This window comes from Salmo trutta, chromosome 17 (genome assembly GCF_901001165.1).
Source record: "Salmo trutta chromosome 17, fSalTru1.1, whole genome shotgun sequence".
In the NCBI taxonomy this organism is placed as follows: domain Eukaryota; kingdom Metazoa; phylum Chordata; class Actinopteri; order Salmoniformes; family Salmonidae; genus Salmo; species Salmo trutta.
The window spans coordinates 40,508,245-40,530,031 of record NC_042973.1 but is presented as its reverse complement, the minus strand read 5'-3'; the positions used below and the strand labels follow the sequence as shown (position 1 = coordinate 40,530,031).

Below are 21,787 nucleotides of genomic sequence, written 5' to 3'. Positions count from 1 at the left end.
ATTGTGACCAGAAAGACAAGTCAATTGCATAATCTTCTTGGTGCTTCAGCACGTGCCAGCCAGAAAAGGTGGACTGATACATATGATCGTTCATAAAATGGTGAAGTGACATGATGGTGTATAAACTGTTTTATTTGTTGACATGACAGGAATACAATCACCAACTGTATCTAAAGGACACAATAGTTTTATAGTAAAAAAACTGAAGGTCTGTTGTATATGTAAATCTCCATGTAAATATCAATTAGACCTAAAGCCCTATATATAAAGATAACTACATACAGACCAAGACTGAAAAAATACTGTGCCGCAAATACAGTACAAACAGGCATGAGAGTACCCAATTGTCTACAGATTATACACAGTAAGGAGATTGTTATAGCATGTTTTAAAATGTAGACCTCAGAGAGATGTGAATGCTTATGACGTCACACACTTCCTACTGTATCCTTCCTCTCCATTCCCTCACTCTTTTGTCCTCCCCTGTCCTTGTTCCTTTTCTTTTTCAGGGAAACTGATTGCCGGTATTCATTATTTATTTTTTCTTCCTCTCCCTTGTCTATCTTTTCTGTTTTGTCCTCCTTCTCCTCCTCCTCTGTTCACTGTGCCATTTGGACCACAACCGCCTTCCAGGCCTTGTCTTTGTCAAACTCCCGCAGTGTTCCGTTGGATGCTTGTTGCTGAGTGAGCAAGATGGAGGGAGGGAAGAGGGGAGAGGGAAGAGGGGATGGATCGGAAAGGAGAGGAGATCATTTAGAAAAGAAAATAGAGAGACAGAGCAGAGACAGTTACACAGTACTTTGTCACTGCAGTCTGCACACCGTCAATGCACAGCATGCTGTTTTTCCATGACTGACCAGCTTAGACATAGGCATCACTCCTCCTCACACGTTAGTGACATTTTCAGAGAGCTGGTGCATCTCTCACCTCAGTATGTCAAAGTATCAGTGACTCTTCGTCAGTGACTCTTCATCAGTGAATCTTCATCAGTGAGTCATAGAGCACAACATCTCATCTGCTAAAGATATGTGTGTGTGTGTGTCTGTATGCGTGCGTGTTTGAGAGAGAGACGGCAAGAGGGAGAAAGAGAGAGAGAGAGAGAGAGAGAGAGGGGAGAGAGAGAGAGAGAGAGGGGAGAGAGAGAAAGACTGTATGCAGTACAATAGGAGAGTACAATAGGAGAGTTTTGGTCCTAGTTCATGTCTATGGGAATCTTCATGACTGTGTGAACAGTATGTGTGTGTACCTCTGAGTGGAAGGCTGGGAGCTGCAGGCTGTCATCCCACTCAGGACCCCCCATGCGGAGCTGGCTCTTGTAGGAGGCACAGTGCACCACGGTGGCCAGAGTCAGAACTGCCTGCACCAGCAGCAGCGCCATCAGAATCAGCAGCAGGATCTCATACGATTGCTAGGGACACACACATACATATTGTATTGGTACTCCATCTGAGTTACAACCACAGAATCATTATTGAGCGTATCGCATGTCCCTTTGTCAAAACGTTGGGATTCACTCACTATCTGAGTCATAACCACCACATGAAAAGCTCTGTATGATTTTATATTTCATTGAATTTCTCGATGGTCATTAGTTATATCTTGAGCATGTTTGTCAAAAACGCTGGATTCACAAGTGACAATGACTTTGATCTAGAGGCTTCCCTGAGGCAGTCCTTCTGAGCTCATCCTATTTACACAGACTCTACCTACTGTGTCACAGAGCACTAGGCAGCTCACCTTGGCTGTAGGCACCTCATGCAGGAAGATGTCAATGAAACCGAGCACACTGCAGGAGAGGAAGCCTGAGGCTGAGAAGAGCAGCGGGGACGTCACACTGCTGATGGCAATCAGCATCTCCACCTGAGAGGCGGCGGGGGGATAGATAGTCTTCAGTGGGGTAATGGTTGAGCATGACACCTGTCCAGAATACATAACCCTTAGAAACTCACCAGACACTTGTTGGGGTATTCTGCCACGACATGGCTGGCAATGGCACTGGGGAAACACTGCAGAGAAAGGGACCAAAATAAAGGCACAGGTGATTCGGTCTCTTACCCATTGATGAGTCACAGACAGGCTATTGGGTCATGAATAAAGACTGGGATGTGTCTGCAAACAATTTGCCTCTTTGTTGGGTACAACACTTTTTGGAACCACTGCTATATAGACCCAATGTAATACAGGCAGCTTAACTCACAGCCACTAAGATCCAGAAGAAGGTGACAGACAGGTACGGGCCAGGGAGCAAGACGTCCATGTTGAGAGCGATGATACCGCCAAACACAGCCGAGATTCCTACTATCACCTCAATCACCTGTCAGAAAACAGTAGTGACTATTGGGATCAACACTGGTGTACTGTAAGTGCTGAACAACAATGTAGCCGGCTTATGTGTGGTGTTTCAATGTACAAACATTAGATCCACTGTTAAGAGTACATAGTAGAATGTGTAATAATGTATCTGATTCGTGAACACAGAAACTCAGTGTCTATGTGCTCACAGAGTAGGCCTTCAGAAGTCGGGTGGGAAAGACCGCCGGTGTCAGAACCACAGGACCGTCATACGTCACTGGCTGAGGGAGTGAAAGGGCGAGAGAAGGAGGTGGGACAAAGTGGGGGAGAGGGAGAATCAGAGTGAGAGAAGGGGAAGAGAGAGAACATACAGTGTGAAGGGAGGGGGAGAGAGGACATACAGTGTGGAGGGAGTGGGAGAGAGAGGACATACAGTGCGGAGGGAGGGGGAGAGAGGACATACAGTGCGGAGGAAGGGGGAGAGAGGACATACAGTGCGGAGGAAGGGGGAGAGAGGACATACAGTGTGAAGGGAGGGGGAGAGAGGACATACAGTGTGGAGGGAGTGGGAGAGAGAGGACATACAGTGCGGAGGGAGGGGGAGAGAGGACATACAGTGCGGAGGGAGGGGGGAGAGAGGACATACAGTGAGGAGGGAGGGGGAGAGAGGACATACAGTGCGGAGGAAGGGGGAGAGAGGACATACAGTGAGGAGGGAGGGGGAGAGAGAGGACATACAGTGCGGAGGGAGGGGGAGAGAGGACATACAGTGTGAAGGGAGGGGGAGAGAGGACATACAGTGTGGAGGGAGTGGGAGAGAGAGGACATACAGTGTGAAGGGAGGGGGAGAGAGGACATACAGTGTGGAGGGAGTGGGAGAGAGAGGACATACAGTGCGGAGGGAGGGGGAGAGAGGACATACAGTGCGGAGGGAGTGGGAGAGAGAGGACATACAGTGCGGAGGGAGGGGGAGAGAGGACATACAGTGCGGAGGGAGGGGGGAGAGAGGACATACAGTGTGGAGGGAGTGGGAGAGAGAGGAGATACAGTGCGGAGGGAGGGGGAGAGAGGACATACAGTGTGGAGGGAGTGGGAGAAAGAGGACATACAGTGAGGAGGGAGGGGGAGAGAGGACATACAGTGTGGAGGGAGGGGGGAGAGACGACATACAGTGTGGAGGGAGTGGGAGAGAGAGGACATACAATGCGGAGGGAGTGTGAGAGAGAGGACATACAGTGTGGAGGGAGTGGGAGAGAGAGGACATACAGTGTGGAGGGAGGGGGAGAGAGGACATACAGTGCGGAGGGAGGGGGAGAGAGAGGACATACAGTGCGGAGGGAGGGGGAGAGAGGACATACAGTGCGGAGGGAGGGGGGAGAGAGGACATACAGTGAGGAGGGAGGGGGAGAGAGGACATACAGTGCGGAGGAAGGGGGAGAGAGGACATACAGTGAGGAGGGAGGGGGAGAGAGAGGACATACAGTGCGGAGGGAGGGGGAGAGAGGACATACAGTGTGAAGGGAGGGGGAGAGAGGACATACAGTGTGGAGGGAGTGGGAGAGAGAGGACATACAGTGTGAAGGGAGGGGGGAGAGAGGACATACAGTGTGGAGGGAGTGGGAGAGAGAGAGGACATACAGTGCGGAGGGAGGGGGAGAGAGGACATACAGTGCGGAGGGAGTGGGAGAGAGAGGACATACAGTGCGGAGGGAGGGGGAGAGAGGACATACAGTGCGGAGGGAGGGGGGAGAGAGGACATACAGTGTGGAGGGAGTGGGAGAGAGAGGAGATACAGTGCGGAGGGAGGGGGAGAGAGGACATACAGTGTGGAGGGAGTGGGAGAAAGAGGACATACAGTGAGGAGGGAGGGGGAGAGAGGACATACAGTGTGGAGGGAGGGGGAGAGACGACATACAGTGTGGAGGGAGTGGGAGAGAGAGGACATACAATGCGGAGGGAGTGTGAGAGAGAGGACATACAGTGTGGAGGGAGTGGGAGAGAGAGGACATACAGTGTGGAGGGAGGGGGAGAGAGAGGACATACAGTGCGGAGGGAGGGGGAGAGAGAGGACATACAGTGCGGAGGGAGGGGGAGAGAGGACATACAGTGTGGAAGGAGTGGGAGAGAGAGGACATACAGTGCGGAGGGAGGGGGAGAGAGGACATACAGTGTGGAGGGAGTGTGAGAGAGAGGACATACAGTGTGGAGGGAGTGGGAGAGAGAGGACATACAGTGCGGAGGGAGGGGGAGAGAGAGGACATACAGTGCGGAGGAAGGGGGGAGAGAGGACATACAGTGTGGAGGGAGTGGGAGAGAGGACATACAGTGCAGAGGGAGGGGGAGAGAGGACATACAGTGCGGAGGGAGGGGGAGAGAGGACATACAGTGTGGAGGGAGGGGGAGAGAGAGGACATACAGTGTGGAGGGAGTGGGAGAGAGAGGACATACAGTGCGGAGGGAGGGGGAGAGAGGACATACAGTGCGGAGGGAGTGGGAGAGAGAGGACATACAGTGCGGAGGGAGGGGGAGAGAGGACATACAGTGTGGAGGGAGGGGGAGAGAGGACATACAGTGTGGAGGGAGGGGGAGAGAGCGGACATACAGTGCGGAGGGAGGGGGAGAGAGGACATACAGTGGGGAGGGAGGGGGAGAGACGACATACAGTGCGGAGGGAGGGGGAGAGAGGACATACAGTGTGGAGGGAGGGGGAGAGAGGACATACAGTGTGGAGGAAGGGGGAGAGACGACATACAGTGCGGAGGGAGGGGGGAGAGAGGACATACAGTGTGGAGGGAGGGGGAGAGAGGACATACAGTGTGGAGGGAGGGGGAGAGAGAGGACATACAGTGTGGAGGGAGGGGGGAGAGAGAGGACATACAGTGCGGAGGGAGGGGAGAGAGGACATACAGTGCGGAGGGAGGGGGAGAGAGAGGACATACAGTGTGGAGGGAGTGGGAGAGAGAGGACATACAGTGCGGAGGGAGGGGGGAGAGAGGACATACAGTGAGGAGGGAGGGGGAGAGAGGACATACAGTGTGGAGGGAGTGGGAGAGAGACGACATACAGTGCGGAGGGAGGGGGGAGAGACGACATACAGTGTGGAGGGAGGGGGAGAGAGAGGACATACAGTGCGGAGGGAGGGGGAGAGAGAGCACATACAGTGAGGAGGGAGGGGGGAGAGAGAGGAGATACAGTGCGGAGGGAGGGGGAGAGAGGACATACAGTGCGGAGGGAGGGGGAGAGAGGACATACAGTGAGGAGGGAGGGGGGGAGAGAGGACATACAGTGCGGAGGGGAGGGGGAGAGAGGACATACAGTGAGGAGGGAGGGGGGAGAGAGGACATACAGTGCGGAGGGAGGGGGAGAGAGGACATACAGTGCGGAGGGAGGGGGGGAGAGAGGACATACAGTGAGGAGGGAGGGGGGGGAGAGAGGACATACAGTGTGGAGGGAGGGGGATGAGAGAGGACATACAGTGAGGAGGGAGGGGGAGATAGAGGACATACAGTGAGGAGGGAGGGGGGGAGAGAGGACATACAGTGCGGAGGGAGGGGGGGAGAGAGGACATACAGTGTGGCGGGAGGGGGGAGAGAGACGACATACAGTGCGGAGGGAGGGGGAGAGAGAGGACATTCAGTGTGGCGGGAGGGGGGAGAGAGACGACATACAGTGCGGAGGGAGGGGGAGAGAGAGGACATACAGTACAGGGGGAGGGGGAGAGAGAGGACATACAGTGAGGAGGGAGGGGGAGAAAGAGGACATTCCGTACAGGGGGAGGGGGGAGAGAGAGGACATACAGTGAGGAGGGAGGGGGGAGAGAGGACATTCAGTGTGGCGGGAGGGGGGAGAGAGACGACATACAGTGCGGAGGGAGGGGGAGAGAGAGGACATACAGTACAGGGGGAGGGGGGAGAGAGAGGACATACAGTGAGGAGGGAGGGGGAGAAAGAGGACATTCAGTACAGGGGGAGGGGGGGGAGAGAGAGGACATACAGTGCGGAGGGAGGGGGAGAGAGGACATACAGTGAGGAGGGAGGGGGAGAGAGAGGACATACAGTACAGGGGGAGGGGGGAGAGAGAGGACATACAGTGAGGAGGGGGGGGAGAGAGCACATACAGTGAGGAGGGAGGGGGAGAGAGACGACATACAGTGCGGAGGGAGGGGGAGAGAGAGGACATACAGTGAGGAGGGAGGGGGAGAGAGAGGACATACAGTGCGGAGGGAGGGGAGAGAGAGGACATACAGTGCGGAGGGAGGGGGAGAGAGAGGACATACAGTGCGGAGGGAGGGGGAGAGAGAGGACATACAGTGCGGAGGGAGGGGGGAGAGAGAGAGGACATACAGTGCGGAGGGAGGGGAGAGAGAGGACATACAGTGAGGAGGGAGGGGGAGAGAGGACATACAGTGTGGAGGGAGGGGGGTGAGAGAGGACATACAGTGAGGAGGGAGGGGGGAGAGAGGACATACAGTGTGGAGGGAGGGGGGTGAGAGAGGACATACAGTGAGGAGGGAGGGGGAGATAGAGGACATACAGTGAGGAGGGAGGGGGGAGAGAGGACATACAGTGCGGAGGGAGGGGGGAGAGAGGACATACAGTGTGGCGGGAGGGGGGAGATAGACGACATACAGTGCGGAGGGAGGGGGGAGAGAGAGGACATACAGTACAGGGGGAGGGGGGAGAGAGAGGACATACAGTGAGGAGGGAGGGGGGGAGAGAGGACATACAGTGTGGCGGGAGGGGGGAGAGAGACGACATACAGTGAGGAGGGAGGGGGAGAGAGAGGACATACAGTACAGGGGGAGGTGGAGAGAGAGGACATACAGTGAGGAGGGAGGGGGAGAAAGAGGACATTCAGTACAGGGGGAGGGGGGGAGAGAGAGGACATACAGTGCGGAGGGAGGGGGGAGAGAGGACATACAGTGAGGAGGGAGGGGGAGAGAGAGGACATACAGTACAGGGGGAGGGGGGAGAGAGAGGACATACAGTGCGGAGGGAGGGGGAGAGAGGACATACAGTGCGGAGGGAGGGGGAGAGAGAGGACATACAGTACAGGGGGAGGTGGAGAGAGAGGACATACAGTGAGGAGGGAGGGGGAGAAAGAGGACATTCAGTACAGGGGGAGGGGGGAGAGAGAGGACATACAGTGCGGAGGGAGGGGGAGAGAGAGGACATACAGTGAGGAGGGAGGGGGAGAAAGAGGACATACAGTACAGGGGGAGGGGGGAGAGAGAGGACATACAGTGCGGAGGGAGGGGGAGAGAGGACATACAGTGCGGAGGGAGGGGGGAGAGAGGACATACAGTGTGGAGGGAGGGGGGGAGAGAGAGGACATACAGTGAGGAGGGAGGGGGAGATAGAGGACATACAGTGAGGAGGGAGGGGGGGAGAGAGGACATACAGTGAGGAGGGGGGGGAGAGAGCACATACAGTGAGGAGGGAGGGGGGAGAGAGAGGACATACAGTGAGGAGGGAGGGGGAGAGAGAGGACATACAGTGAGGAGGGAGGGGGGAGAGAGGACATACAGTGAGGAGGGAGGGGGGAGAGAGGACATACAGTGAGGAGGGAGGGGGAGAGAGGACATACAGTGAGGAGGGAGGGGGGAGAGAGGACATACAGTGAGGAGGGAGGGGGGAGAGAGAGGACATACAGTGAGGAGGGAGGGGGAGAGAGGACATACAGTGCGGAGGGAGGGGGAGGAGAGAGGGACATACAGTGCGGAGGGAGGGGGAGAGAGAGGACATACAGTGAGGAGGGAGGGGGAGAGAGGACATACAGTGCGGAGGGAGGGGGGGAGAGAGGACATACAGTGAGGAGGGAGGGGGAGAGAGGACATACAGTGAGGAGGGAGGGGGAGAGAGGACATACAGTGAGGAGGGAGGGGGGAGGGAGAGAGAGGACATACAGTGAGGAGGGAGGGGGAGAGAGGACATACAGTGCGGAGGGAGGGGGGGGAAGAGAGAGGACATACAGTGCGGAGGGAGGGGGAGAGAGAGGAATACAGTGAGGAGGGAGGGGGAGAGAGGACATACAGTGCGGAGGGAGGGGGAGGAGAGAGAGACATACAGTGAGGAGGGAGGGGGAGAGAGGACATACAGTGCGGAGGGAGGGGGGAGAGAGGACATACAGTGAGGAGGGAGGGGGAGAGAGGACATACAGTGAGGAGGGAGGGGGAGAGAGGACATACAGTGAGGAGGGAGGGGGGGAGAGAGAGGACATACAGTGAGGAGGGAGGGGGAGAGAGGACATACAGTGCGGAGGGAGGGGGAGAGAGAGGACATACAGTGCGGAGGGAGGGGGAGAGAGAGGACATACAGTGAGGAGGGAGGGGGAGAGAGAGGACATACAGTGCGGAGGGAGGGGGAGAGAGGACATACAGTGAGGAGGGAGGGGGAGAGAGATGACATACAGTGAGGAGGGAGGGGGGAGAGAGAGGACATATAGTGAGGAGGGAGGGGGAGAGAGGACATACAGTGCGGAGGGAGGGGGAGAGAGAGGACATACAGTGCGGAGGGAGGGGGAGAGAGAGGACATACAGTGAGGAGGGAGGGGGAGAGAGGACATACAGTGCGGAGGGAGGGGGGAGAGAGGACATACAGTGAGGAGGGAGGGGGAGAGAGTTGACATACAGTGAGGAGGGAGGGGGAGAGAGAGGGATGCATGTTATAATGACATGCAGACAAACATTCCTACACGGCACACAGCACAGTACAAATAAGAGTACAGCACATAGTACAAGAGTACAACAGATGCACAAACTGTATACTGTTTCCCAGCTTTAACAATAACACACACACCTTCCTGTGGCTACAGCAGTCCTCTGCAGAGCGTGCAGACAGGATGACTGTACTGGCCATCAGCACCTCCAGCAGAATCAGCAGGATGAGGTTAAAGTTGATCTGAACAGCGGCGGGCCATGGGAGGGAAACAGAGGAGGGAAGAGAGATTGTCAGAGACAGGGAGAGAGATTCATTCAACATCTGTATCCTACAACATGCAGGTGTGTGTGATTGTAATGCAAGTCAGGTGTTAGCGTATCATGCAAACAAACAATTGAAGCCCCTCAAGGCTTTGCCTTAGGGCAACTACATCTAGGGTGCACAGAGATGAGAAAAACAGATCGGCTGTAGACTCACATTGACAGCAGAGGGACTCAACACCAGCTTACAGCCAAACCACACCAGGCAAGTGGTCGTCACAGCGAAGGTGGACACAAATACCACCTGGAAATCTGACACCTGTCAATCACAGATGTAAAATATATTATTAGCACCTGTGTCAGGGACATGTTGACAGTTTTAAGGGGACATGTTAACAGTATTACGGGGACATGTTAACAGTATCAAGGGGACATGTTGACAGTATTAAGGGGACATGTTGACAGTTTTAAGGGGACATGTTAACAGTATTACGGGGACATGTTAACAGTATCAAGGGGACATGTTGACAGTATTAAGGGGACAAGTTGACAGTATTAAGGGGACAAGTTGACAGTATTAAGGGGACATGTTGACAGTATTAAGGGGACATGTTGACAGTATTACGGGGACATGTTAATAGTATTACGGGGACATGTTGACAGTATTAAGGAGACATGTTGACAGTGTTATGGGGACATGTTAACAGTATTAAGGGGACATGTTGACAGTATTAAGGGGACAAGTTGACAGTATTAAGGGGACATGTTGACAGTATTAAGGGGACAAGTTGACAGTATTAAGGGGACATGTTGACAGTATTAAGGGGACATGTTGACAGTATTACGGGGACATGTTGACAGTATTATGGGGACATGTTAACAGTATTAAGGGGACATGTTGACAGTATTAAGGGGACATGTTGACAGTATTAAGGGGACATGTTGACAGTATTAAGGGGACATGTTGACAGTATTAAGGGGACTCGTTGACAGTATTAAGGGGACATGTTGACAGTATTAAGGGGACATGTTGACAGTATTAAGGGGACATGTTGACAGTATTAAGGTTAAGGGGACTCGTTGACAGTATTAAGGGGACACGTTGACAGTATTAAGGGGACATGTTGACAGTGTTAAGGGGACATGTTGACAGTATTAAGGGGACATGTTGACAGTATTAAGGGGACATGTTGACAGTGTTAAGGGGACATGTTGACAGTATTAAGGGGACATGTTGGCAGTATTAAGGAGACATGTTGACAGTATTACGGAGACATGTTAATAGTATTACGGGGACATGTTTACAGTATTAAGAAGACACGTTGACAGTATTATGGGGACATGTTTACAGTATTAAGGTTAAGGGGACACGTTGACAGTATTACGGGGACATGTTTACAGTATTAAGGGGACATTCTGACAGCATTAAGCACTAGCTCAGTGGCCCCTGGACAACATTCATGCAACAAATACACATTTGCTCATTGAGTAGCGTAAGTCTATTTGTTGTGTACTCACTGCAACATGATGGTTCTTGGCAATGGCAAAGCTGACAACTGCTGCCGGGACACTCTGAAACAAAGACACACACAAGTACTTATCTCACAGGAGCCAGATGAAAGTTTCTCATAATACTTCATACACTACTCTGTAGCTCTCAAGCCTGGCACGCAAGATAACACAAATATAGTACATACACTCAATATTGGCTTGCCTGCAGTGCTATGCTGTTTCATAGGCACCAGGTGTTAAACGTTTTTGTTACTGAGCAGATTTGTCTTCATTATAATGAACATGATTAGAAGCACGTGTCTCTGCTCTTGTAAGGGTTCTATTTTGAAGCTACTGTACTATCAAGTCATGATGATTATCATAATAATAACAACGATCATGAGGATCAGCCTGTTTTCAGACTCTGGTCAGCTGAGAGCCACTCACCGAGCCTGCAGCACAGCGCAGGTAGTCCATAGCAGCAGGAAACACATTTCCCAGGTAGAGAGAGAAGCCTGCTGTGACCAACAGACTGCTCTGTGAACCACACACGCACGCACGCACACACACACACACACACACACACACACACACACACACACACACACACACACACACACACACACACACACACACACACACACACACACACACACACACACACACACACACACACACACACACACACACGCACAATGGTTAGCATGTAAACTGCCAAGAGCAGAGTTCACTTACCAAAAAGTTGTCCCCCCCACCCCTGTTCTCTTTTCTCTCACCCCTGTGAGGAGGTTGTACATTCCCCCCTTTGAGGGATGATTTTATGCTCATGTTTTTCTGCCTTCAAATCCGAATGTGAATGGAATAGCCAGACAATATTGAGTGGGCTCTCTCTAACCATTCAATGGCATTGAGTAATCAATTACAGCAGCACTGGGTTTTTGGAATGCCACATTTGTCCATCCCTTTAACTCTTGACCTCCCGACCTCTCACCCCAATGAGGACGCTGTAGAGCCAGGTCCTGTAGCTGAGGCAGGGGTGCATGGGCTTCTCAGAGTGGGCAAGCTGCAGATCACTGGCCCTCACGTCCACCGTGTAGCTTTCCGGCCGCTCCCTCTCCGCAAACCCCCGCCGGCCCACCGTACCCCCGCCACCCCCCCTCTCCAGCGTGGGCATCTGGGTGTAGCTGAACTCCTCCATGGCAGACAGATCGTCCCGCTGCATCATAGTGAGAGATGAGTGACAGCGCCCCCAGATAGTCCAATGGGACGGTCACACTGGGTCTGAGGAACCTGTATGTGTCTGGCAGAACGGACATGAACCTTTTACTGCAGTGGGTTACATCAGGGTCACACAAAACGTTTCTTAGTAGTCTTAAACAAATCCACTTTGAAACAAAAGTATCCACCTCACACACATGGTTATGGGCTTAAAAAAAGAAGACACCTATACAATGTCAGATATAGAGTGGAAATGTATTCCATTTTGAGTTTACATCCCAATATTACACTTTATATAAATCACAGAAGACTGAAATATAGCTAAACTGTTTGTAATTTTTTTTTATTAGGGATTCTCATTATTCTACACTTCCTGGGGTCCAAACACATTAAGGCACTTACATTACATATAAAACAAAAGATAAAACAGTACATCATATAGCATTATTACACCACTACATATCTACAATACAAAATTGATAATACCATCATACAGCGTTATTTCAATGTAGGTGTGTGTAGAGTACTAGCGTTTGTGTGCATATGCACGTGTCTGTACCTGTGTTTGTGTCTCTTCCCAGTCCCCGCTGTTCCATGAGGGGTATTTGTATCTATTTTTTAAATCTGATTCTACTGCTTGCATCAGTTACCTGATGAGGAATAGAGTTCCATGTAGTCATGTCTCTATGTAGTACTGTGCCCCTCCCATAGTCTATTCTGGATTTGGGGATTTTGAAGAGACCTCTGGTGGCATGTCTTGTGGGGTATGCATGGGTGTCCGAGTCCTAGTAGTTTAAACAGACAGCTCGGTACATTCAGCTTGTCAACACTTCTTACAAAAACAAGTAGTGATGAAGTCAATCTCTCCTCCACTTTGAGCCATGAGAGATTGACATGCATATCATTAATGTTAGCTCCTCGTGTACATTTAAGGGCCAGCCGTGCTACCCTTTTCTGAGCCAATTGTAATTTTCCTAAGTCCCTCTTTGTGGCATCTGACCACACGACAGTAGTCCAGGTGTGACAAAACTAGGGCCTGTAGGACCTGCCTTGTTGATATTGTTGATAAGAAGGCAGAGCAGAGCTTTATTATTCCTTGCCACCCACTCTGGTACTAACTGCAGCTCTTTGTTAAGTGTTGCAGTCATTTCAGTAGCTGTAGACACATTGGCTTTACTCAAAGCCAGTGGCATGTCATTAGTAAAGATTGCAAGAAATGTGTAAGGGGCCTAGACAGCTGCCCTGGGGAATTCCTGATTCTACCTGGATTATGTTGGAGAGGCTTCCATTAAAGAACACCCTCTGTGTTCTGTTAGACAGGTAACTCTTTACCCACAATATAGCAGAGGGTGTAAAGCCATAACGCATACGTTTTTCTAGCAGCAGACTATGATCAATAATGTCAAAAGTCACACTGAAGTCTAACAAAACAGCCCCCACAATCTTTTCATCATCAATTTCTCTCAACCAATCATCCGTAATTTGAGTAAGTGCTGTGCTTGTTGAATGTCCTTCCCTATAAGCATGCTAAAAGTCTGTTGCCAATTTGTTAACTGTGAAATAGCATTGTATCTGGTCAAACACAATTTTTTCCAAAAGTTTACTAAGTGTTGGTAATAGGCTGATTGGTCGGCTATTTGAGCCAGTAAAGGGGGCTTCACTATTCTTAGGTAGCGGAATGACTTTTGCTTCCCTCCAGGCCTGAGGGCACACACTTTCTAGTAGGCTTAGATTGAAGATATGGCAAATAGGAGTGGCAATATCATCTGCTATTATCCTCAGTTTTCCATTCAAGTTGTCAGACCCTGGTGGCTTATCATTGTTGATAGAAAAATTAAAAAGGGTTCCAAAAGGGTTCTTCAGCTGTCCCTATAAGAGAACCAATTTTGGCACCCAAAGAATCCAAAGGGTTCTACCTGGAATCAAAAGGGTTCTACCTGCAACCAAAAATGGTTCTTCAAAGGGTTATCCTATGGGGACAGCCAATGACGGACTGGCCACCTGTAGAGAAGTGGCTTCTTTGCTGCCCTTCTTGACACCAGGCCATCCTCCAAAAGTCTTTGCCTCACTGTGCATGCAGATGCACTCACACCTGCCTGCTGCCATTCCTGAGCAAGCTCTGTACTGGTGGTGCTCCAATCCCGCAGCTGAATTAACTTTAGGAGACGGTCCTGGCATTTGCTGGACTTTCTTGGGCGCCCTGAAGCCTTCTTCACAACAATTGAACCGCTCTCCTTGAAGTTCTTGATGATCCAATAAATGGTTGATTTAGGTGCAATCTTACTGGCAGCAATATCCTTGCCTGTGAAGCCCTTCTGTGCAAAGCAATGATGACGGCACGTGTTTCCTTGCAGGTAACCATGGTTGACAGAGGAAGAACAATGATTCCAAGCACCACCCTCCTTTTGAAGCTTCCAGTCTGTTATTCGAACTCAATCAGCATGACAGAGTGATCTCCAGCCTTGTCCTCGTCAACACTCACACCTGTGTTAATGAGGTAATCACTGACATGATGTCAGCTGGTCCTTTTGTGGCAGGGCTGAAATGCAGTGGAAATGTTTTTGGGGGATTCAGTTCATTTGCATGGCAAAGAGGGACTTTGCAATTAATTGCAATTCATCTGATCACTCTTCATAACATTCTGGAGTATATGCAAATTGCCATCATACAAACTGAGGCAGCAGACTTTGTGAAAATTAATATCTGTGTCATTCTCAAAACTTTTGGCCTTGACTGTAGACCATTTTTCTTGCACAAGGATTTAACGACGGAACAAATCCTACAAAAAAGATAAATGTTGGTTGTGTATTTCTTAACAACATAGCTGTGTTCTTCCGTGAATCCTACCAGAGGATGAACATTTGGGAGAAGGAGAGCAAGGACCAAGGACACAGACATCTTGCTCCAATTGGAGAGACACGCTGGTGGGCTAAAGACTGTGCCTTAAAGAAAGGCTTTGGAACTTTTGGAAATCCAGATGAGGGTCTGTATGTTGATGTCCTTCTCACTCTTTCAACCATACAAGATCAGAAAAACATCAACACCATTGCATGGGTCAAGGCACAAGGATACATTGAGGGGTTGCTGAAGTATGAAGCAATACTTACAGCTCAGATATTCCTCAGAATATTTCAGGTCACCTCACCAGTCTGAAAATATCTTCAAACAAGTGGAATGGACATTCTGTCTGCGCATCGTATGGTTGTGTCTACAGAGGAGCAGCTGAAAGGAACGGCAAGAGATTTTGAAAAGGTCAAGGCAGCTGCAGACACATTTGTTCAGTGGGCCAACAGGAAGTTGCAGGAACGGGATGAGGAAACAGGGCTAGAAATAATTAAACCATGCCTGGAGAGATGGCACAAGATGAGGCTTGGGCAGAGAGTGCATACAGGATTGGTGTCCATAATCAAATTCTGGATACAATTATAGATAGCATCCATCGGCAATTTCTGAGTAATGGCACCTTGTATGCCGACATGGCTCTTCTGGACCCTAAAACCTTTAGTCAGCTCACATCCAGTGCCAGTGGCTTTCCACAGAAAGCCCTTCAAGAACTAAAAACAATGTTTGATCAAATTTGACAGCAGAGTGAGCAGTGTGAGCAGTGAGCTCATGAGTCTGGCAGAACAGTGGACTAGGTTAAAACAATCGGGATTTGAAGAATACACAACCAGGACTATGGAGGATTATGGACCTGAAGGAAATGAAGATGAGGTGGAGATGTTGAACAAGAGTTGTTCATCTTACAAGGACTGTCCAGTGTGTTGCTACTGTATTCTTAGTCAGTACAACCTATAGACCGACGCATACCACATCCTGGGCCTTGCTTACAAGCTCCTACTTACCCTGTCAGTAACCCAGGAGGCTTGCGAGCGGAGGTTCTCTACTCTGAAATTCATCAAGAGTAGGCTCAGGAGCACTCTATCTCAACAGCACTTGGAGGCTTTTATGGTCATGGCTACTGAGCGAGATGTTTTAATGGCCCTAGACCGTGACCTGGTTATAGATGGCACTGCTGAAAGAAGTGAGCTGCTGCAGAAATTGCTCATTTAAAGAGGTAGGAAATATGTTTATTTTTATTTTATTCTATGACTTGCCTACTCACCAGTCTTTTCACCAACACATTTCTTCCTGTATTATTTATTTATCTGGTCAGATGGTTCCAGAGATCCTTGCCACCTTGCTGCCAGTGCCATTGTGCCAATATGTGCTCCTTCCAGCCAGCCTCCCCCTAAGAGCAACACATCCCCCTTGTTATATTTTACATCTATTTTACTAAAGTCATTGTTATAAATATTGTTCAGTAATCTTGTTTTTCATAAAGTGTGGCGTGGGTTGTGTGGGTGGTGGTGTATCGCTGGGGGGTTTTGGTAGGCCGGTCTGAGTCAAAAAGTCCAGGGCCATTTTTCATTCCCAGTTCGTCCCTGGGGACAGCCGAAGAACCCTTTAAGGTTCTAGATAGCACCTTTTTTTCTAAGAGTGTAGGAACACTGGCTTTTAGGCAGTTATTTTTTCAACAATGTTGATTAATTATAAAAATATGAAAAATATGAATAACATTCCACCATGAGACCGCTAGGTCATTTGACTGCAGGGAAGGGCTCCAACACTTTGTCAGATGTACAGAATCAGTATCTGAATCAAATTATAATTTATTGTGTGACATTCAGACACTTTGAGAAATCAGAATCGGGATCAAACGATAACGTCATTATTTTTGGTTCTTTAGGGAGATAAAATGGCTGCACAAATGGAAATAATAAGTTATTTCAATAAATGATGAGTTGATAAATAAGGATTTTGCACAAAGGGTCATAAGACATTGTTTTATTTACCATTAATCTTGATTTCTTGAATCTTCTTTCCAATAAAAATATAGAAGATCAACAACATGTATTATGAGTTATATTCATCAAAGTAGTTCAGACTAATCAACATCTGAGAGCATTATATACCTCTGAGTGAAAAGGGTGTGTAGTAAAAATAGGTATAACTGAGTGGATAGAGGATAAAAAGGGGATATCAAGGAACAAGATCAATACAAATGGAAGTACACGCAAATAAATGTTCACACGTCAATGAATCCTACAGTATTTCAAAAACAACACCCACTCCCCTCTCTCCTACAGGTCTCATCTGACTCAAACACGGCTCTTTCCACCCTCTCCTTCCCCTCCTCTCCCGTTCCCTTGTCTTCCTCTCCCACTCACCTGTTTAGTTGTCCGTCTTGTAGTATCTCCCAAACTTATCTACCCACAAGTTCTCTCTCAATGGACACACAGCAATTTTATAATCCCATATAGAAGACACTTGTTTTTGTCGGTCGGAAAGACGTTTCTTCCCTCTCCCCCTCTCTCTCCCTCCCTCTCCCACTCTCACCCTCCCTCTCTCTCTCACTCTCTTTAGAAGAGAGAACAAAATTCTGGAGCTAGCTGTTTTCAAAGAGGGGAACAAAAACCCATGCCTCTCAGGCTGCCAGCGCATTCTGTGCCAGAGGCATACAGACTGTGAATGACAAAGAGGGGAGAGGAGAGGCGGAAAGGAGAGGAGGAGGGGAGAGAAACAAGGGGAGAAGGGGCTCGCGCTAGGGGCAGAGATAGATAGGGCAGACCACCTTTCCCTTCTGTCCTTCCACCCATCTGCTCACACACTGAGAACATACAAACAAACTTTAGCTAATACACACAGTCAGGCCCAGATACTTGGTCAAGCACACGGACACACACAAATTCCATACGGTATAGGGACAAACAGTCACATAACTGTAGACTGAATACACACACACACACACACACACACACACACACACACACACACACACACACACACACACACACACACACACACACACACACACACACACACACACACACACACACACACACACACACACATCCCATACAAAACACACACATAGCGAGAATAATCTCATTGTTTCAGTTAAATAACTCTGGGTTCTCCCCTCTAGAAGTTCCCCCTCCTTGCCACTGCCTGACCAACAGTTGCTAGCTACACTTCACAGTCCAGTAAATCAAATTGTCCGGCAGGGCTTTAGAAAAGAGGAGACAGAGAGGCATTTGGTTCATGTGATTTCATGCCACATCTGCAACAGCTAATCTGATGGAAATTCATTCCAGTGTTTCATATCAGTTTCCCCATAATACTTTTCCCTTAATTACATCCTTTTGAATATAATTAGTCTGTTTTTAAAGTGTTTGTGTGCGTGTTTAAAGTGTGTGTGTGTGTGTGTGTGTGTGTGTGAGAGAGAGAGAGAGAGAGAGTGTGTTCCCGCAAGCAGGGATTCCATTCAGACTCTGAACAAAGCAGTATACTCTCAGTTTAAAATTGTTCCTGGACAGCCGTTTCCATGGATACTCTTCAACAGCTCCTCCACCCCTCCACCTTCCTCCGTCCCCTCTACACACACTGGACAATTCAACAAACGTAAGACACGGAATGGCTGCTCAGTCTCAGTAAAGCATAGGCCTTTAGTTCAACACAGTACCATTCTGTGTCTAAGGTCATAGCAGAGCACAGAGTTGTCGATCTATCATGTCTGAGTTTTGAAGAAGTTTGAAGCAGTGGAGGGTAGAATAGAATATCATATAATAGAATCCTTAAATGCCCCATAGGTGAATTGGCATGGCAACATACGTAGGCCTACATACATCTTGTGGGAGAGGACTAGTTCTTCTTAAAAACCTATCTATCCTGCAAATAGAAAAACACACAGAGGAAACTAACCTGGGGTGTCCTTATAGTCCTGCCATGTTGTACACATGAGGAGTAATGGTTTTATTTTGATTCATTATGTTGTTTGGCAGGCCAGATACACTTGGCTGCTGCTACTGACAGACAGACAGACAGACAGACAGACAGACAGACAGACAGACAGACAGACAGACAGACAGACAGACAGACAGACAGACAGACAGACAGACAGACAGACAGACAGACAGACAGACAGACAGACTGGCAGCCAGCATGGTGGCCTCGATTTGATAATAAATAACATCCAACTGCACGATGAATCTGAACAATCTGACACATAAACTGCCAAGGGAGAAAACACTGTGGAGACGGAAAAGAGTAGAAATGGGAGTCCATTATGCAGCAGTTCATTGACGCTATAGCACTGTTCTGTAAAGTAGAACCACAGATTCTTGACTAGAGAAGAGAAGAGCGGAGGACAATGACACGCCTGTTTTCTCTGCACTGCTGTTACGATGGCAATGATTCTCTCTTCTCCCTTTTAAACTCCATCTCCCTTCTTCGTCCGAGTGTCTCTCTCTTCTCTCTGACTGGCTGCCTCTCTCTCTCTCTCTCTCTCTCTCTCTCTCTCTTCTCTAATGCTGACTACTTATCTCTGACCACTTGTGTTCTCTCCCTCTAGAAACAGAGTTACTTTGCTAATAATATCACAATCCTGTTTGTATACTGCCTTATTTACACTGTGCATTGTATGTGTTCCCAGCATTGAGTCCTGTCTATTGGGCTCCAGCAGTGCTCTGCAGACATTCTAGCCCAGAATCCAAACTGATATGCCCCCTTTCACGGAGTGAGACAACAGTGAAACGGATCATATCCCGTTAGAGACCAGGCTAAAGGCATTCACGTCTAATGATCACAGATGGGTTGAACAGTAGCACAAGACAACGTTGTCAGGATTGTATTCTAAGGCTACATCCCGACTTTCCAAACTTCTCCCAAAGTGTGCACTGTCATGGATTTAAAACCCTTGGATTGGCATAAGCATTGGCTGGAGGCAGTTTCCACCACTTTTAAATCCATGACTGGAAGACTGCAAGTGCACACTGGGAGAAGGGTGGAGAATTGGGATGCAACCTAAAACTCATTCTCTGTATTACAGCTTGCTAAGTGTGTGGTTGTACCACAGAACCAACTCCCTAGCTGGGATCGAAGACAACCATCCAAACCTTCCACCATGGGGGATCCAGCTAATGACAGAACACCAGAGGGCAAATCCACAGGTTCCAACAACAATGGGAAAACGTTTACTTAGGTTTGAAGGTTTCACAGCAGGAAAAATAGTTGAGATTGTTGTCGAGCCAAGAATTGTACCAGTCGAGAGAGGATTCATATAATTCTTTATATTAATCTTTATAGAGGAAACAGATATTAAGTCACACATTTACATGTGGTTTCACAATGTCTGGAAAACACAAAAGACGCTCCTCCGGTTTAAGATTTAAGACCGGTTTAAGACCCTGGTAATATTTTGAACCAGGCCCCTAACCATAAAATGTCTCACAGTACGTGTGCTGATCTAGGGCCTGCTTAAGCCTATCAGATCATAATGAATTAGACGAAACAGACAGGAGGGCTTGATCCTAGATCAGCACTCCCACTCCGAGATACTTTTTGAATACAGGCCCTTTGTCGTTCTCCCCTGAAATGAAGACACCAGTACACTTCTACACATTTAGAGATGCATGCTGACAGTATCACTCCTCTACCCCTCCCACTCACTCCTACAGTCTCATGCCACTCTTAAACCAAACTGAACACAAACAAAACAGTCATTCTCGTGACATGCAACTTGAAACATACAGAACGATAACACATTGAAAAGAAGAGCATTTTTTTTTTACAGCAATATTCAATGGTGAGACGCATGAGAAGAAACATCTGTAGGATATATACATTAACTTACAGGAAGAGCCAAAGCTCTGTGTTTTATTCACAATATTTACACAGTTCTAACAGCGGATGAAGGAAGGAAATGTGTTCCGGCGTTCTCCAGCTTTCCCAAACGTAGCTTGAAGAATATACCAATACCTCTCTCCTTTGCATGACTCCCTTGAAACATATGAACACATGACAAACAGTATGTCCATATATCACCGTTACATTTAACAGACCTAGGTTCAAGTACTATTTGAAATCCTTTTAATACTTTTAAGTACTGGGCAATTGAGCTTCCCTGTCGCAATGGAACCAATAGATTAGTCGCAAAAGTGCAAACCCCACCCATCTGACACTCCAGGTAGACTAGATTTCAAATGTATTTGAACCCAGATCTGCTCTTGTGTTAAGTTTGGCTAGGTCCAGTCCTAAATAGACTATAAAGCTATGTAGGATTGCAGAACAATGCTAAGAAAAGTACCAACAATGATTCTGTCCAGAATACAAGTGGACAATGGCAGGTCTGACTGCAGTCTGGAGACTAATGTCAAGGAGCGAAGCAATGTTGACTGGAGCTTTACAAATGATCCCAGACACACACACTCTTCTCACTGGGTCTCAGCGATATAGTCCCACTATTGCTTTGATCAATCAGCTTTACTACAGCTCTACGGAAATTTCTGAGGTTCCAGCGCTGTCCACTTTGCCTAACTGCTCGGACCTAGGCTCAGTAGGCTGCAAGGGAATGGCAATGACGTGAGTCAGCACAGCAAGTGATTCAATAGCGTTACTGTCGAGTGTGGTTCAGTACAGGTATGTAATGTACTGGGGACAATGGTGACAGATAGACAGTTCCAGTCCCAGTAGCAGCTCAATCAATCAATCAACCAACCAATCAATCAATCAACCAATCAGACGATGGAGCCCTTGGACGAGGACAGGTGGATGGACTGGATGCGGATGCCCAGGGTTTTCTCCAGGTCCAGCAGTACGTTCGTGGCGGGGCTGCCTGGTGGTGTGTCGTACAGCAGCGTTTTGAAGGGCTCCAGCTCGATCAGCACCACCATGTTCTTCAGGAAGTAGCCCTCGATGTAGGCAGCCAACTCTGGGGCGTCCAGGAACTGATAGAGCGAAAGGTTGGAGAACAGATGAGTGTTGCCTAGTTTGAGATGTATGCCAAACCTATTCATTTGTGTTCACACGCACACACATGCCTACAGT

General features: G+C 48.9%; 2 protein-coding genes across 4 annotated transcripts in view; both read right to left on the bottom strand.

The window, feature by feature from the left end:
* Positions 1 to 114: 114 nt before the first annotated feature.
* On the bottom strand, positions 115 to 17,295 carry mlc1 (modulator of VRAC current 1). 2 transcript variants are annotated; one of them, XM_029696773.1, is made up of 13 exons: positions 17,131 to 17,294; positions 15,028 to 15,142; positions 11,694 to 12,002; positions 11,150 to 11,239; positions 10,730 to 10,783; positions 9,429 to 9,530; positions 9,090 to 9,191; positions 2,502 to 2,573; positions 2,198 to 2,314; positions 1,950 to 2,006; positions 1,738 to 1,860; positions 1,247 to 1,408; positions 115 to 680 (listed from the first exon to the last, which is right to left on the bottom strand). In XM_029696773.1, exons 3-13 carry the CDS (start codon positions 11,925 to 11,927, stop codon positions 600 to 602), a joined length of 1,194 nt encoding a protein of 397 aa, XP_029552633.1. In that variant the 5' UTR covers positions 11,928 to 12,002; positions 15,028 to 15,142; positions 17,131 to 17,294; the 3' UTR covers positions 115 to 599. The 2 variants fall into 2 exon arrangements, with proteins under 2 accessions (XP_029552633.1, XP_029552634.1); XM_029696774.1 differs by lacking the exon at positions 15,028 to 15,142 and having other exon boundaries at positions 17,131 to 17,295.
* Positions 17,296 to 20,011: 2,716 nt separating this feature from the next.
* The window catches only part of LOC115152190 (ankyrin repeat and BTB/POZ domain-containing protein BTBD11-B), a 137,098-nt gene continuing 135,322 nt past the window's right edge, over positions 20,012 to 21,787 (bottom strand). The window contains exon 17 of one of the 2 annotated variants that reach the window (XM_029696771.1): positions 20,012 to 21,687. In XM_029696771.1, the coding sequence (XP_029552631.1) occupies positions 21,478 to 21,687 (210 nt within the window). In that variant the 3' untranslated portion in view covers positions 20,012 to 21,477. The remainder of the gene's footprint in view (positions 21,688 to 21,787) is intronic. The other variant, XM_029696772.1, reaches the window with a different exon arrangement.